The sequence below is a fragment of the Talpa occidentalis genome, unplaced genomic scaffold (genome assembly GCF_014898055.3).
Source record: "Talpa occidentalis isolate TD23 unplaced genomic scaffold, MPIMG_talOcc4v2.1 talOcc4.8, whole genome shotgun sequence".
NCBI classification, from domain to species: domain Eukaryota; kingdom Metazoa; phylum Chordata; class Mammalia; order Eulipotyphla; family Talpidae; genus Talpa; species Talpa occidentalis.
In genome coordinates this window covers 80757386-80776398 of record NW_023605194.1, presented here as the reverse complement: position 1 = coordinate 80776398, position 19013 = coordinate 80757386, and the positions used below count along the sequence as shown (strand labels likewise).

Below are 19013 nucleotides of genomic sequence, written 5' to 3'. Positions count from 1 at the left end.
GCAAAATATATAAACAATTCCCACAATTAGATAATAGACAAATCATTTGAAAAATATACAAAGAAATTTAATAAACACTTCACCAAAGAGGATTCCTAATTAATCAACTGCTACATGAAAGTTGGTCTACTTTGTTAGGAGGAAATGCAAATTAAAACCACTGGCATTAGCTGCTTATGCTGACTAAAAGCTTTATAAAGATTGAAAATTAGTGTTGTGGGCCTCTCTGGTCTGGCACAGGGATTAAAAACAGCTCTATCAAGCTATCAGCAGCCATTGCAGCATGAGTTTGATCCCTGGCCAGGGAACTACCCATGTGGTGCAGCAGACCTCTCCTGGCTTGCCCGCTGCTCCTCTCAGCAGTGTATTTCAGTAGATCTACCTGTTCTGCTCCCCACCCTCTCTGGTGAGTCCTCTCACTCTCAGCACTTCTGGCCTGTACCCCAGTACTTGTATGCATAAATAAATCTTTAAAAAAAAATTAGTGTTGTTGAGGATATGGAACAGCTCTTATACTTCTGGTGGGAAAATCAATTATTCTCATTGTTTTGGGAAACTGTCCAAGGTTACCTATTACATAATAATAGGTTAGACCTTAAAAATTCCAATCTTCGGTAAGTACTTACTAAAAATGAGGCCGTGTGTTTTCAAAAATATCTCATAATATAATGTTCATTGCAGCACTTTTTGTGTTAACTTCAAACTAGAATCTACTCAAATGCCACTGTTAAAAACCTGGTAGCACGCAAATAGATAAAATGTGGTATGTTTGAATAATGTTTTACAGGGACAAGAATTCATAATCTGGAACTACATCCAACTGTGTGGTTGAATGATCTGACTTTTTTTTTAAGAATTTTTTTAAGATTTATTTATTTATACATATAAGAATTGGGGTACAGGCCAGAGTTGTGGGGGGTGAGAGGATTCACCAGAGACAGAGTGGGGAACAGAACAGGAGGAATGACTGAAATACACTGCTGATGGGAGCACTGGGCAAGACAAGAGAGGTCTGCTGCGCCATGTGGGTAGCTCCCTGGCTGGGGATCAAACTCGTGCCACAGTGGCTGCAGATAGCTTCATCGTGCTGAGACTTAACCCCTTGCGCCACCAGGGAGGCCCTGAATGATCTGACTTTTAAAGAAAGTCTCTAAACACAAAAGGATACATCTCTTATTATTCCATGCACATGCTGTGTAAAAACAGGTAAATTTGTCCCAGTGTCTTAGAGATCAGGATAAAGTTATCACTGTATGTGTACAGGCAGAGGATAAAGGAGGAAACTGAAAGGGAATACTAGAGGTTTCCTAAGAGAAAGTATCAATACTATTCAGTTTCTTGATTTTGGTGCCAGATGCATGAGTATTTTACACTTCTCAATAGTCAGTAAATCATTTACTTATTTTCCCTTTCTATTTCAATATATTTTTTTTAAATTAGTATTTTGGGGCCTCCCTGGTGGCGCAGGGGTTAAATTCTCAGCAAAATCAAGATACCACCAGCCACTGTGGCACAGCATAAGTTTGTTCCCTGTCCAGGGAGCTACACCACATGGTGCAGCAGAGCTCTTCTGTCTTGCCCGCTTCTCCCCTCAGCAGTATATTTCAGTAGATCTGCCTGTTCTGCTCCCCACACTGTCTCTGGTGAATCCTCTCACCCCCAACCCCTGCACCTCTGGCCTACACCCCAGTTCTTGTATGCATAAATAAAATTTTAAAAATCTGTAAAAAAAAAAATTCAGCATTTCAATGTCTTGATTTTAGAATTATTAAACTCATTTGTGCCTCAGAGTGAACACTTTAATCCACACACATATATAACAATTCTTTAGAAAACTGACTTCATGGATTGTGGGAAATGCAGGCTCCCCCAAATCAGCCAGCACTGCATTCTTGGCAAAGTTTACATGTTGTCTAGGTCTTGATTGTGTAAGCATTGCCTAATCTCAAGTTCTGTAAATGATTTTTAAAACAGTTTCTATTATTTTATCTGTGCTTTGCACACAAGTGACCAGAATGGAGTCTGAGTAATTACAGGATTTATGAAACTCAGAAGCTATCACTAGTTACTGCTTTGTACATTCCAAGAATCTGAGCATATTCCAAAGAAGAACATGCTTGGGTTTATAAAAACAAATCAAGGGCAAGCCACAGTATTAGCATTCTGTAGGAATGCAGAAAGAATCCAGTTCTAAGGCTGGCACTGCTAGAGCTTGTGGTTGATTTCTTTTATTTTGCAAAAGTTTGCAGATGGGTGGAGCATCTAGTAATCCCCTTAATGCCTAAGCTGTTTCAGCTTCCTTTGGGGCAAGTACTTTACTGCACTGATCATTATTTTTAGCAGAGGAGAACCTGATGTAGTGTGGACAGTGACGGCTATTAAATGTGCACCTAAAAAGATTCAAAAAATGAAATTTCCAGTGACGATTGTGTGGTTTATGTTATGGACTGGTTGTATAGCACAAGGTAAGAGCAAAAAGAAATTTTTTTCTATATTATGAAATACTTGTAAATATGATTCTCACAGAGGTAATAAAAATGTGGTCAAAAATATAATTACTGTAGCTTAAATATGATTTAATTCTGTAGCTTAACAGGTAAGTGGCTTTTGACATTAAGTTTTAAAAAATCAGTAGTTTATTTGAATGATTATTCATCATAAACTTAATGTAAAATTTCAAAAACTGTATTAATAAATATTTTTGGAAAGTGCACAGCCATAGTCACTTCTTTTGCAATTGTCATAAAATTAATTTACATTTATTGTCTAGCATTTTTACCATAGTGCTTTATGTGAAAGTATTAAGTATGTGGAAATATATAGACCCAGAACTTAAATTTGACAATAAAAACCTTAAATATTATGATATTTATTTCAAATCAGGATGTTAGCTCTTCCTAAAGATAAATTAATTTATCATTTACAACTGACATTGTCGTGATCTTAAAAGTCTTGTAGATGAACATTACTTACATCATTAGAATTAAAATATGTAAATTTGAAAATGTTGAACACACAGTCTTTGTAACATCAATGGCCTTTCAATAGGACTTTTTTTCTGTGGCTGTATATAAGATACTCTGGAAGAGCAGTCTTTAAGTATAGTGAATATCAGTGTAGGAGTTTTTTCTGATATCAATAATACAATTTCTGAATTCATAATTAAGTTTAAATCTATCACTATTTCTCCATAGATTAAAAAGTTTCTTCTTGGAAGAAATTTAATAGTTCTGATAGGCAGTAGATATTTGATTGATATTTAAAACCAAGTGAACTACATTCATAAATTCATAAACCATTCATAAATCCCCAAACCTTTCACTAACTCAAAAGATTTTGACTGAATGCTTCTTATTCCATAGCAGCATGGAAACATTGAGGAGTTTTAGCAAATGGTTCAAAACCTCTGTCCTTATGGATCCTTTAATCTAGAAAATAAAGGCAATGTCTTCTTCTTTTTTTTTTTTCAGTTAATTCCTTTAGTAATTTCTTTAGGTTTAATTAAAGGTGTCTAATACTTTTTGAAAGATAAAGCCCTTTTTCAGATAAATTTTCTAATATGCTGTTGCTTGATTTTCAGTTAATGCACCTCATATTCGATCACTTTTAAAACTAGATCTACAATACTTGTCCTGTGTATATAAACATGATAATTAGTATTTAAAGGTAAAATATTATTGCTTATTGTTTGGCAAAGAGTTTTCAAACAATGCTAATGTTTCCATCACAGCAAAGATTTTTTTCTTTGCGTAAGTTATTTCTCTAATAGTTATGCTTTTAGTTTTTCACTATTTACATATTGTTGACTAACTTTTTATGTAGATATCATTTGTCAGGTACATGTTCTAAAGACTTGTTTCATTTTTGGCTCATATTTAAAAACCAAGAATTGATGTGACGTTTAATCAAGCAGTCTAAGTGATTACAAAGTAGAAACTGAAATATTAAAATTGGGTGCTATAAAGTATAAGTGATAGAAATTAAACAACAGTGATTTAATCTTATGTAATTGATTGCAGCTGATTCATTTGCCTTGTATATTCCATCAGTGTATGTAAATGTAATACCCTTTCTGCTGGTGAACTAAAAATATTATAGTAAGAATGACGAAAAATCTGGCTACTTTCTAACAGATGAAGTACAAGTTTTGTATTTAAAACAACACTCAGATTAGTCTCATAATTTTCACAAAAGCACACAATGCACAAACCAGTAGAGAAAAATTATCTGAATTTTCAGTGAACATAGAACTGCTATTGTATTCCTTGTCTCCCAAATTGTTCTGAAACTAATTTAGTTTGAAATGTAAATCAATTCCATTATCTACTATGCCTAAGAGAAATATTACTCAACATAGTAGCCTTGACCATTAAAAATATGCAAATACACTTCAGCATTTGCCTTTGTTTACTTCTCACCATGAAATAAACATGGAATACTACATTGAGATACCAAATTGAGAACTGTATGCTAGATTGGAAAAGACAGTTTGAATACTATCATAATCTGCTTTACTCAACTAAGCACAACATTATAGCACTTCATAAATTGCTTTGCCATTAAGAGTGAAGATTCCTTAAAAAATACCTTTCAATACTAAAGAGGAATAACAGTCAAAAGCAAGAATTTATAAAACTGAACTTTATACTTTATTTCCTTTTTCTGTATTGGAGATCTAGTAGTGTCTTTCTGAATGCAGTGTGGGTTGTCTGTATCTATATTCCTAGTAGTATTAGGAACATTATTTGTTTGCTTGCTGTGAAAGGTCACAGCTGGAGTTGCTACCACAGGCTGCTAAGAATCTGCTCAGGTATACAGGAGGAAATTAAGAATAGTAGTTACTCAGTCATGCCATGCAATTTCTGTTTTCTGGAATGTATTATGACAAGTATTTTCATGTAGCCCTCTTAGATTTAGGGTGTAAAAATTGCATACCCTTTGCAATTAGGACACAACCCAGAAATTCCAGAAGGAAGAAAGTAAATAAATTAAAACAACACTGAAACATGTCCAAGTACACATTGGCTATGTTATATGGGAGACATATGTTTTCTTGATCTGGAGGATTAATGGGCAAAAAAAGTTCTTTCAGAAACTGAAATACAGCATAGAACAAGTATTGAAAGATTCTATGCCTTCAAAGAGAAGAATTTATATTTTTATATATTGTTTCAATTACAAGATGGCTTCAAATTCTAGTTAATCCCAATACGGAAAAATTGACACCATAAATACGCAAATTAATTATACATTGATAAAATTATTTTTGTAAGGATATCTCTGAATATTATCAATAGTTGTCTAATCCAGAAAAACTTGTGATAGTGGCTTATAATACTAAAGTCTGTTTTAAATTCCTCTCCACCACCCCCCAAAGTCCCACGTTTTCAGAGATAATAGGATGAATATTGACCAGTATGTGTGAATTACAGTTATACAATAGGGTAACATCTCTCCTTTTAAAATGGTTTACATTAATATTACCATAAATTTGAGAACTACCCTGAATATATGCTTTGGGACAGTTAAATTCATAGTAGTATTCACTGCAATTTACTGTGAATTGTTATAGCTTGCTAATTTATTGTCAACAATTTTTGTGGGAGGAGGTAGAAATGGATGTTGAAGTGAATAAGAACAGAGCTCTGCAATTCTGGAAGATGAGGTATTCCCAGGTGGGAGATATCTGGTGGCTGTACAGAGTGTCATGAGGAGGGATAGAGAAAATGCCCACAGGAATGGCACCGAGAAGAGGTGTGTGAAAGCTAGATCACTAATGAAGTTTGGCTAATTCTGGGAATTTGCAATGTTTTTACTGCATATAATTTTAAACGGAATTACTTTAAGTATTGCCAGAGTTATTCCTAACTAGAAGTTCCCAAATATAAATTGAAAGGCAGGCTAGTAAAGACCCTTGCTTTTGACCTTCGATTGCTAAGGTTTGAGCCAAAGTCTAAATTGATCTTTTTTTCATCTGCTCAGTCCCTGATTGCTTGTCAGCACTTGCCACTGCAAGATTGTCCATAATCTGCAGATATACTGGAAAGGCTCCCAGATAGTTTCATATGTGTGCATTTGTTCAATTGTTCATTCACATAATTATCATATTGTGAGTGCAGTTAAATTTCCTTCATCCCAGCTATACCTCCTCCCTCCCACACCCTCCACAGTCCTTCACCTAACTAGTTTCTGCCAACCAATCTATCCCATGCTCACTTAACTACTGTGCATTTTATCTATTTCCTCTTAACAACTTTAGCAAGTCTCAGAACATAGTGCATAAAAAGGATACAATTTAATAGAAAAAAAGTATTACATTTTAATTTAAAATTATCAGGAAAATTTATAAAGATAACTCAGAAAGCAATATACCAGAAAAAAAATGGAAAAGAATAAAAGGGGAAAAAAAGATTTGACAGAGCATTTTTATTTGTTTTGACATTTTTAACTGAGAGAGCCAAGTTTCTCATAAACCTTGTTAGCCAGAAATGTAATAGATAGAAAAGTGATTATAGAAATGCCCCTTCAAAGGTCCCCTCAAGTTTTTATGGGCCTAAGTGGGAATGATTCTGCCTCCAAAAAGCATAACATAAATTCAAACTTAAGACACAGACAAGATATACAACAGAATTAGGGATGTTAGACTTTCTTAGGCTCATGCAGCAGATCTTCAAATGCACTCAATCTGTGTTCCCATGCTTTCTTATTCTTTTACATATATTACCATCTACTATGCCTTTCCACAGATTGTCCATAATCTGCAGATATACTGGAAAGGCTCCCAGATAGTTTCATATGTGTGCATTTGTTCAATTGTTCATTCACATAATTATCATATTGTGAGTGCAGTTAAATTTGACATGGTGACAAACTTTCTAAAAACGGTCACTTAGAGGGGAAAACAAAAGGAATGAATGATTACATTCTATCAATTTATTTTAACCTATATAAAGTATCATGGTGCAGATAAACAAGAGACTATAGGATCATTTAGAGAAGACATGTCCCCAAATGGGATAAAAGGATGGAGGGGGTTAAGAGTGGAGGAGTTTGTTTGTGAGAGGTGGATTCAAGAGAGAAAATGTCAGCATTGATATAGCATCTTGAGTAGGTTTTGAAGGTTCAATAGGAGTTAGCCAGGTGAGAATGACCAGGAAGACATTCAAGACTGAGGAAACATTGGAGTGTTTACTGGAAGGATGTTCTATAGAATTGGTGGACTGGAGCTTCCCTGGTGTTGCAAGGGGTTAAGATGCAACCTATGAAGCTGTCTGCAGCCTCTGCAGCATGAGTTCAATACCCAGCCAGCCAGGGAGCAGCCCACCATGGCGCAGCAGACCTCTCCTATCTCGCCTGCTGTTCCCCTCAGCAGTGTACTTTGGTCAATCTGCCTGTTCTGTTCCCAGCTCTGTCTCTGGTGAATCCTCTCACCCCCTGCCCAACACCTCTGGCCTGTACACCAGCTCTTGTATACATAAATAAAATAAATCTTTTTAAAAAATAAAAAAATATACAAAAATAGAATTGGAGGACTGAAATCATCTCCCATAGTTTTGATTATTCCATCAATTTAATTTCTGCCAGTACTGCAGGTAAAACTGGGTGTTGTATGCATTTTCCTTCCCTTTCTCTTTTAATGCCTATTCTTAAGATTCAAATGATATTTATTTAAATGCTAAATCATTTCAGGGTCTTCATTTTAATGTCACTTATGACAAAGCTCCTTTTTTATAATAATCTGTAAAAATTTAAGAAAGGTTTTTCTATATATGAACAATTTATTTTAAGAAGCTAGCATTTTGACTTGAACCATGTTATGTTAGGTATTACTTAAACAATACAAATTTCAAGAAACTTGATTTTAATGGAATATCTAAGTTGTATCTTAATAGTAACTTGTTTCATTACTAATTATGATAAACATATTATCCCATCCAATATTACATCTATCACTTGTCCCCCCATTTTCTTTTTGTAAAATATTTTTAAGCTAGAAGCACCTTTAAAACTATTCTAAATGTCATTATAAATTTAAAACTAGAAGATCTAGAATTATTTTCATGCTGTTTTTCAATGTTAAATTTCTCAAAGATTATTCTTTTAAATTTTAAGAATGTCCCTAAAATTAAAGCAAAATGATTCCTATTCCTACTAAAAGCCAAATCTATTCATTCTCCTTATTCATGGACTGAATATTTTTAAATCAGAAAATCAAATCAAGTGAGTGAAAAAATTCATCCAAGTAGTTTTTGTAAAAAAAGATTGATTGGCATTTAAAATTTTATATAAACATATATGATGAAGTACTTATTGTTTAAACCTAGGTATGTACTTAGATATAGGAGAGCTTAGTTTACCCATTAACTTAAAATTTGAGAAAATGAGATGTCTGTTCAAAAACAATACAATTTTAAAATAAACCCTATCTCAAAAAACTCTTTGTACTTTTGAAAATATTTTAATGCTGCCTATTATTAATATTTAATATTCCCCCCTCCATCCTATTTCTTCAAATGACAATTTAATTAAAGCAAATGTGTTTGTTGTATATATTTGACAACAGTCTAACTTGAACTAACACACACATTTTGTGTAATTAGAAATGATTGAGAATGTGGTTTAACTGAACTTGAAAAGTTAGTTGTTTGTCATTTCAGGCAAATAAAAGTCAGGTCATAAGACCTAATTATTGTAATACAAAACATAGTAAATCATTACTTAAAATATTTTGTTATCACATGAATTGATAAATCAGTTTTTCCCTGCTTTTTAAAGGTTTGAGCTATGACAGTTAGCTTTTATGACTTACTTTAGTATCTGCTTTTGCTAACCTAAAGAAATCCAAACAAGAGCTCATTTTTATGATAAAAGGCAAAAAAAAGTGAAAATCATGTGCAGCATTTATTTTGCAACAGCTGTTCTAGAGGCAGCACCCTGAAAAACTACAGTGGCTCCACCAAGCGTATTCCCTGGAAACTACTTTATACAGACTCTACTACAGCATTCCTGCTTTTACTCTATGTTAGTGGTATTTTAGATTTCCTGTGTTTTGGGTATGATGCTGTAAGTTATTCCTTGTGTCTGGGAACACAAAACTTTTTCCATATAAATTAACGGCAATTCTTCTCTTTCAGCAATTTTGATTTATGACAGATTTCATAGGAATGCTCTACTTCTGGATAACGAGACAAACCTGCACTCAATATGTTTAGTAACATGAGAACAAAAGTAGGCAGAATGTATATTTGAGTTAGAGGATCTGGATGTTAATGAAAATCCCCCAGTTTAAAAAACAGGGCAGAGATGATCCTTACTTTCAGGGAGTCTACATTTTGATGGAGGTTTGATGAAATCCTAGTGAATGCAAAATGATCATGAATGAGGAACTATGTTGTAAAGAATGTAAAGTAGGAACTGAGGGAAAATAACAGTTGTGGGGCAGTGGAGCATGGAGACTAAGACTGGCTGGTCTTTGAGAATAGAGGTAAGTAAATCATTTGGAGGAGATAACATTTGAATAGAGCCTGAAAGATATGCCAGTCATCAAAAGTTTGAGGTAAAAGTGTTCAAGAAGGCGAAAACAGTATGTGCAAAAGACCTGCAGTAGTGGCAGCAGGGAGAATACATTTTCAATTGTCAACAAAATATAAACAAGGAAACCAGTTGGCTTTGGCTCTATGAGCAAATGGAAGAGGTTACAAGAACAGAGAGAATGGCCACAGGGGGTTCCAAGGTCATGGGAAGAGTTTGGGATGTCTTTTAAGCAAATGGAAGTCAGAAAAATTTTGATCACAGCAATGGTATAACCAAATTTGCAAAAACCACACATGTTGCATGGAAGAGTAGAGGCTTGGAGTCTAGTTGGGAAGCTGTTTCAAAGTCAAGGTCACAGATGACTAAAATCATAACTCAAATTTTGAAGACTGCAGTTGAAATATGGGAAAATGAAGGAAGGGTGACAATGGGATGAATTTTTCTTTTTTTCTGAGTGGATTGCTCTCTTGGTAGATGCATTACTTTAATAAATATAATTTAAATCAAATAGACTAATTGATAAGAAAACTATTATTCTTTCATTAGTTTAGCAGATCGAAACTAAGTTTACTGAAATGTTAACATCAGTTCTCCTCTCACAATGTTGACATCTACATTTGAAATTTAACTAATTTTCCCTCCAATAACCTGAACTCCATAATATGGATTTCAATTTTGAAAAAGAAAAACACATGATAGTTTGTAATGGAAAAGAAAAATTCCATGTAAAAGCATGAGCATGAATTTAATATTTAAAACCAAAAACTTGGCTTCCTTGTTTTCTTCCTTTAAATAAACTTTTATTTACTTTCTTGAAAAAAAATCAAAACCAAAAACTCTGACTTGAGGGATTTAGGAGGGTGGCAGATAAATTGGGTTGTTTATGATATGGTATTAGCACCCCCTCTAGTGGACAAATGGTGTGTTTACATAGTTTATAAAATTCAAAACTAATGTGAAATCATAAAATTCCCTAATATAAATGTTCTAAAAATTTGCAAAACAACTTCAAAAGAAAATTAGTGCACAAATACTATTACATAAATGCAGTTTCAAGTACAGTTTTATGTTCTATGGGAAGTTGAAATGTAGCCTTAATGGATGGATATTCTCTAAGGAGTTATTCCACTCAGTTATATTTTACACTTGCCTTTTAAATGAAATTCTAGAATAGAATGTTAAAAGTTTATCATAAAACCAACTAAAGAAAGGAGATTATCAATACAAAAATAAGTATGCATGGTGATAAGTAAATAATATAAACTTAAGCATCCCTGACAAAAGTGTTTCTAATTTCTTGATCCAGTCAGGAATTGAATTCAGTGAACCTGGATTGAACTTTTAGTTTGGCAATCCATTTCTGGTTTCAAAAGTCTCAAGGTGTAGAACTTTTTGAGCTATTTATCAAGAGGTTGTCTTCTCTCTACGTCCTTTATTCCAAAAGATGATAAGGATTTATCTTTCTATTCTGGTGTTTTATTAATCTCTGCTCTGAAATCTTACTCTGGGTGACTTTCAAATATGACATGTCTTGATAAAACACCAGTTGTGCGGGGGCCCTCCTAGTGGCGCAAGGGGTAGAGAGCAGTGCTATGAAGCTGTCTGCAGCCTCTGCAGCGCAAGTTCAATCCCAGGTCTGGGAGCTACACACATGGCGCGGCAGACCTCTCCTGGATCGCCCACTGCTCCCCTCAGCAGTGTACTGCGGGCTATCTGCCTGTTCTGTTCCCCACTCTGTCTCTGGGGGATCCTCTCACTGCCCAGCCCTCTGGCCTGTACCCCAGTTCTTGTAATCATAAATAAATAAATCTTTAAAAAAAAAAAAAAAACACCAGTTGTGTATTTGAAACAAGGCTCCTTTTCTTTTTTGGAACTTTTCCCATTAGACTATAGGGAATTAAATTTCAGCTTTAATAAACATCATAGGCTTCAGGACATCACCCTCGTTCTGCAAAGTTTCTGAATTTTTCATGTCAAACACATCTCCAAAAGCCCCTTCTTCCCTCATCAACATTTTCTCTATTTGGGCAAAGTCTTATTTATCTTCAACCTATACTTAGACCTGGCAAACACAACCAGGTAAAAAGTGGTGAAAGACAATATGTTTGCCCAAAACTGACCCTTCTCACTTTGGTCTAATTTACTTAATATGCTTTGTTGCCACAATTTACAATTTCTAATCCTTTTCAACACACACACACACAATTTGTCTTTTTTTTCACTTTGCAATAGAAGTTTAATTCTGTTTTATCCCATTGTCTCCATTTTGGAATCTCCTCATGTAGTTTTTGCCTAATCTTATAGTGCTCTTTTTCCCTAAATTGAGTTTCTAAGAAGAATTTATCTAAATAAAATGAGTTCTATTTAGAAAAATAAAAGTGTGCTATACCTTAATGCATATTATACATCACTGGTGATTTATTAGATAACTTCCTTACTAAATGGAAATTTTCTTCTGTTACATTTTCCTTTTAGTACTCAGAACGGCACCCAATAAATATATTCCAAATTAATGAATGAATAGTAAAATGCTGTGCAGCAGTTAATAATAATATAATAAATTATGACTATTTCTCTGGAAAGTTATTCTTAAAGATTTGTGTAGAGTCAATTTCTGTGAGGTTAAGTTTTTCTATGAGAAAGAGAGCAAAAGAAAGAGAGAGATTTGAATGGGTCAGTAACTATAAAGGTATTTACAAAAGCAAAACTAACTTAAATGCCCCGTGTATTTAAGTAGCCACTTTTAAATACCTGTTTTATTTTTATTATTCTTAGATTGTGAAGAACCACCTCCAAAAAAAGAAAGAAAAATTTTGTCAGGCTCATGGCCTGAGCAATCATATAAAGAAGGCACTCAGGCTACATACAAATGCCGCCCTGGATACAGAACCCTTGGAACTATTACAATGGTCTGCAAGAAGGGAAACTGGGAGCCTCTTTATCCATCTAGAATATGCCGAAGTAAGTGATTCACGCTGATAAAATTTGTGAGACCTTTTAGGTTTGAAAATACTGAGGGGTCTGATAAATGTAACAAGCCAAATTATATCACTGTGGGGATTGAAATACAAAACAATACACCATCATTATTCCTAAAAAGAGCCTGCAATCTTCCAAAATTCAAAAAAAAAATTGCAGGTAAGTTCATTTATAAAATAGTAACTTCATTTTCACCTTTTTTAAATTTTCAATTCTGTCTTCTAATATAATATCAAATATCATGGTCCTTGAAATGTGTTTCTCTGTGTTACCCACTAACATTTTATATTTTTCATTTTAGAAAGGCCCTGTGGACATCCTGGAGATACTCCCTTTGGTTCTTTCCAACTTGCAGTAGGAAATAAGTTTGAATATGGTGCAAAAGTTGTTTATACCTGTAATGAGGGGTATGTAGTCAAAATCAAAGGGGAACTGTAAGTGAGATAATTTCTTATTTGTGATGAAAATAGCAATGGTACTCATTTATATTTTTCAGATTCCTATATTTATCTTGAGAATTTTTATAAGTAACACAAGTAATCTGAAAAATTAATCTATGAAGTAAATGATTGTATTTGGATATCATATCTTCTCAAAATTGAAAAAGTAAAATGAATTAAAATTATTTTGATAATGTGGCTAAAGAAGATGGGAAAATAGTATGCATTACAAATAAGGGTTCACTTCAACAAGTCCTCACCACATTCTATCATGTACAGAGCATTATGGGAGTTCACTATGTCAGGACAATGGGGATGGTAACAAAATTAGATGCATAGTACTTATTTTGATAAAGACTGTAAAAACTTAGGAGAAGCAAAACTTTCAAATATACTGAAATAATAATGACTAGTCTTTAAGGTTCCATGATCTGAAAACTATTCTTATCACATTGACCAAAAATGATACTATTTTCATGGTCTTTAACTGCGTTCTCTAGCACCCATTGAGTTTTCATGGCTAATCTTAACACTGTTTTACCTCATCATTGTTCTCCCCTATTATTTCAAGTGAGGTTAAAAAAATAAGAATCACACTAGAAAGCCTTAGAAGAGTTTCTGGAATATTGTAGACACCCATTAGATATTAGTTCTTATGAATTTAGTCACTCCTTTATCACTATGTAAGGGAATTTTTCAAAGACTTTTTTTTTTATCTTTTTTTTTAAATTTATTTATTTATACAAGCACTGGGTACAGTCAGAAGCAAGGGAGGGTGAGAGAACTCACCAGAACCAGAGCAGAGAGCAGAACAGGCAGACTGACGAAGTACACTGCTGAGGGCAGCAGCGGGCGGCAGGAGAGGTCTGCGTGCCCTGTGGGACCCTCGCCCAGCGTCCGGGAATTGAACCATTGAGCCGGGAATTGAACCATTGAACCGGCGCTGCAGAGGCTGCGGGCAGCTTCGCAACCCAGCGCTCAACCGCTGCGCCACTGGGAGGGCCCTCAAAGACATTTTTAGCCCAACCTTCAATCATTACTGCTGATCTTATAACACATGGTCAAACAGATTAAGAACACCTAGGCCTAAACATTCCCATTTGTTCTTCTCTTCACCTCTGGAAAAGTTCCTTCAATCCAGGATATTCTGGTCCTTTTGAGTTCCACCCTTGACAAAGGGATCAAAACTCACAAACTTCTAGTAGATTCTTTAAATCTCACTATTAAATAAAATTTATAATTTGGTAAAGAAATCAGCAATATACTTGACTCTGAATTTGGCTCTCCCCAAATCATCTTTGCCTCTGTGTTGTGCAAACTATGGGTAAACTGCTGTAGGTTTTCTAGACTAGTCACTATCTCTGTTACTCAGTTTGGGCCTCTTAACAGATTTAGATATTTTTCAGTGAAATGAAAGTTCTTGAAATATATAAGGTCAGAAAACTGAGCATTTTATGCTATTTAAAATGTTTATTGAGGGATTGTTTTATCTGAGAGACTATAAATCTATTACCCATTTGTGGAAAATAATAGTCAAGTTGGTTGTCTAAACCCATTCAGCCTGCATTCATGATTCCTCATCCTTCCTTACCTTCTCTCTACTGAATACTAGCCACTTCTGAGGATATTCAAAATGGATAGTTAGTTTCATTATCTACTGGCAGATAGTTTTAAGGAGGCATTCTGCAAAAGGATTTTTTTCTGATATTGTGCCTGGCTGGGTTGCTGTGACATAAGCCATTATTTTTCCCAACCCCCAACATGTTTATGGACAGTCTCTTTTCCCATCTCCCCCTATAATTAGATAAATTCCATTTTGAATGGGTTACAAAAGCAAACATGACTGGTTGACTACACTCTAGAAAGAATCACTGGAATGGAGATAGGAGGTGAAGACAAGAATTGAAAATAAAACACACATGAAGCAAAGCAAAGCCCAAAGAGTCCAGGATCTCCCATTCATGGAGGGTAGGAATGTGGGGAGAAAAGTATTGGAGGAAGGTAACTTATGATTAGCTGTTACTCTCATGTTTTTAGCTTTTGTTTTTGATATTTCATGGGTTTTTTTAGATTGTTAAGTATAGCTATTTAACTGATTCAGGGACAAAACAGAAATATATTGTGCATAAAATTTGTTTTTTGAATCAAGAATTGTGATTATTTCAAGTGTATGGACCTAAGGGCTTAAAGGTCATTAAGAGAAAAAGAGCCTAAGAAAGAAAAAAAAAGGGCCTCCCCTGGTGGAGCAGGGGGCTGCAAAGCTCCCCGCAGCCTCTGCAGTGCTGGTTAGATTGGTTAGATCCCTGGCCACAGGTGAGGGGCCCTACATGGCACACAGACCTCTTCTGCAGCACCCACTGCTCCCCTCAGCAGTGTATTTCATCAGTCTGCCTGTTCTGTTCCCCGCTCTGGCTCTGGTGAATTCTCTTACCCTCCTGTGCTTCTGACTGTACCCAGTGCTTGTATAAATAAATAAATCAATCTTTTTTAAAAAGCAAGAAAAAAGAGCAAAAAAGAAAAATCAAGAGAAAGAAAATACATACAGTGTTCGTTTTCCCTGAAATGGGGATTTTGTGCATTCAGAATGGTATTGAATTTAAAGCTGTATGTAAACACTCATTAACTCACCACTCTGTTATTTTTTATTTTCAGGTATCAGCTGCTAGGTGAGATTAATTACCGTGAATGTGAGACAGATGGATGGACCAACAATATTCCTCTATGTGAAAGTAGGTGTAAAATTGATTTATAAGTATATTAAAATAGCTTAATTTTTATTACTATATTATTTTGGTTTGAATAAGCAAATATGAATACAGTATCATCTGATACAATATTCAAAATATTAAAGGATATGAAATGTAAAATTACTTTTTCATTTCTTCTGAATTCTAACAACTAGATATACCGCAAATATCATTTTTTACATTAAGATCTGAATTTCAGCATTATTAAGAAGAGGCATTCAGCCAGTAACCTCACAAATGCGGGGATCTTTGGCAACATCTGAAATGGAGAACATGTTTTAGATATGTATCCTTGCTTGCCTACAAAGAGAGGCTTTCATGTGGTCCTAGTCTTTTTGAAAAAAGGTAGGAACTAGGAGAGTGCTTCGCCCTTTCTTACTGATCCATAAAGCAAACAGTGAGAATGAGCAAAAGCCAATCCTGTTTCCAAAGACTGAGGATGGAATCCCAGTCTCCAGTTATCATGAAAATAAAAATGTTAATCTGAATAATCTTTCCTAGTTCCAGTGAGGAGTAAATAGAGGGGAAGAGAGAGGAGGAGGGAGAGAGAGGAAAAAAGAAGAGAGAAGGACAATAGAAGAAGGAGAAGGGGAAGTGTATGCAGAAGAGAAACAGGGAGAAAAGCAGGTAGGGAAAGGGGCATAAGAAGTAATGTGTTATCAAAAATCTGATGTCTGATGTCTAAGGTGAAAAGAAAGATATTTCATTCATGCAAACAAGAGGAGGAGATAAATGTTTTAGGACCATCTACACTGGAATTACTTGTGTTTGCTAAAAACTGTAATTTTTGGTTATAAAGACCTACTCAATCAACATATCTGAGGTGACAGGGAAGAGAGATGGCCACAGAATTTCCATTTTAATAAGCATTCTGCATCATCCCACTATAAAATAAATTTTGAATTACCATAATGTAGGAGGTACTGGGAAATATTAAATCAAATTAAAAGAAAAACTCAAATTATCTTGAGCACTCATATGGAAAAGGAGGGAAGATTAAGGACTGTTTCAATTATATATAATCAGAAAGTTTGTTTTATATCTTTTAGGAATACAGTATTACATTATTCTGGGACTTAAATGGAAAGTTAATTATTCCAGGCTTTATATTGCTCAATTATTTAACATTGATAATACAACAATATAAACTGTTATTCAAAGTAGTAATATTTTTGTCCACTCCCATAAAAAAGAATTAGTTGAACTTAATTATTTTTTACTCATTTATCTATGACAAAAAGCTATATAAAAAGCTATAAAAATAATTTGGGGGCCTCCCCGGTGGCGCAGCGGTTGAGCGCTGGGTTGCGAACCTGCCCGCGGCCTCTGCGGCGCCGGTTCGATCCCCGGCTGCTCCCCGGCCACCGGAGGAGGGTCCCACATGGCGCGCAGACCCCTCCTGCCGCCCGCTGCTCCCCTCAGCAGTGTACTTCGGTCCTTCTGCCTGCTCTGCTTCCCGCTCTGGCTCTGGTGAATTCTCTCACCCTCCCGCGCTTCTGGCTGTACCCAGTGCATGTGTAAACAAAACAAACAAATAAACAAATAAATAAACATGCCTCTATAAAAAAAAAAAAAAATTTGGGGGGCCTCCCCTGGTGGCACAGATGGTTGAGCGCAGCGCTGTGAGACTGTCCACAGCCTCTGCAGTGCCGGTTCGACCCCTGCCGGCCTCAGAGAAACCCACATGGCCAGCAGACCTCTCCTGTCTCGCTCGCTGCTCTCCTCAGCATTGTATTTCGTCAGTCTGCCTGTTCTGTTCCCTGCTATCTCTGCCTCACATCTGGCCTGTACCCCGGTTCGTGTATAAACAAATAAACAAATAAATAAATAAATCTTTAAAAGTAATAATAATTCCGGCCTCCCTGGTGGTGCAACGGGTTAAACCCAGCACTATGAACCTATTTGCGGCCACTGCAGCATGCATTTGATCCCTGGCCAGTAGCTGACCCACATGGAGCAGCAGACCTCTGCTTTCTCACCCTTTGCTCCCCTCAGCAGTGTATTTCAGTCAACCTGCCTGTTCTGTTCCCCACTCTGTCTCTGGTGAATCCTCTCACCCCCTACACCTCTGGCCTCTACACCAGTTCTTATACACATAAACAAATAAATCTTTAAAAAAATAAAAAATTTAAGTAATTTTCTCCAATCTTGTTATGTCATACATATATGTACATGTGCATATTTAATACAACAGAGTTTTCAGATTCTATTAGAAGTTATGTTTCTTTATTTGTTCAGTTGTTAAGTGTTTACCAGTGACAGAACCAAAGAATGGGAGAATTATCAGTGGTGCATTAGAATCAGACCTCCAGGAATATACCTTTGGACATGTGGTTCGGATTGAGTGCAATACAGGTTTCAAGCTTGAGGCACCTAAAGAAATACATTGCTCTGCAAATGGTACCTGGAGTGGAATCCCAAAATGTGTGGGTAAGATACATTTTCTGTTCCTTTGATTGTTGGAAGAATTTAAGTCTTTAACATGAAAACATGTATTTCAAACCACCATGCATTCTAAAGAATATGAATAATTGTGCTCATTTATTAAGCACATACAATTTCCCAACATTTGATCTAAGTGCCTTACATGTGTACTCTCACTTTACCTTCAAAATGACTTTATGATTCACTTTCTGCTTTCACCTCTAATTTATAATTGAGGAAAACATGTTGCAGATAAGTTAAATCACATGTCCAAAATCATGACTACATAAATGGTAGAGGATTGAATTCTAGGTTATCTGACACGAATATCCGTGTTATTAACAATAATCAAGTTGTGCTCAGCTCTTTTGTCTAAAATAACACATTAAGCATTTTTGCTCTAGGTTTTATTTTTTGGCCTCTTTTTTTAAATCTGAAAGTAGAAAAATGTATCATTTATTTCTATTTTGATGTGTTATATGACTTTCTGATTTTGAAAAACACAGATGGAAAGTGACTTATACATTTGCACTAAGAGTTTAGCATGAATTGAATTGAATCCATTACATCAATCTTTGACTTTTATTGATGTTTTATAGCATATTGATCTGTAAGTCAAGATTTTTTTAAGCTGTAATACTGCTGACCTGTGCATCATGACAAATCTGATGATACTGGCTTTTATAATGAAGCATTATGGTCAATTTATTTAAATGCACCATACTTTGCCATTTCTGCCATATTTATTTTTTAATGTTTTCTAAAAATCTCCATATTATTTATACTTAATCTTTACTACAATGAGGTGCAGAAAGCATTCCTCTTCAGAACTCTTTCTAACAAAATAATGTCTTTGAGTCAGTAATGATAAATACATTCATATTGATTA

At 35.1% G+C, this 19013-nt stretch overlaps 1 protein-coding gene across 1 annotated transcript in view; it reads left to right on the top strand.

The window, feature by feature from the left end:
• Positions 1 to 2031: 2031 nt before the first annotated feature.
• LOC119233607 (complement factor H-like) overlaps positions 2032 to 19013 on the top strand; it is a 47120-nt gene continuing 30138 nt past the window's right edge. The window contains exons 1-5 of the mRNA XM_037496102.2: positions 2032 to 2465; positions 12310 to 12495; positions 12815 to 12920; positions 15606 to 15682; positions 17939 to 18130. Of these exons, the coding sequence (XP_037351999.1) occupies positions 2408 to 2465; positions 12310 to 12495; positions 12815 to 12920; positions 15606 to 15682; positions 17939 to 18130 (619 nt within the window). The 5' untranslated portion in view covers positions 2032 to 2407. The remainder of the gene's footprint in view (positions 2466 to 12309; positions 12496 to 12814; positions 12921 to 15605; positions 15683 to 17938; positions 18131 to 19013) is intronic.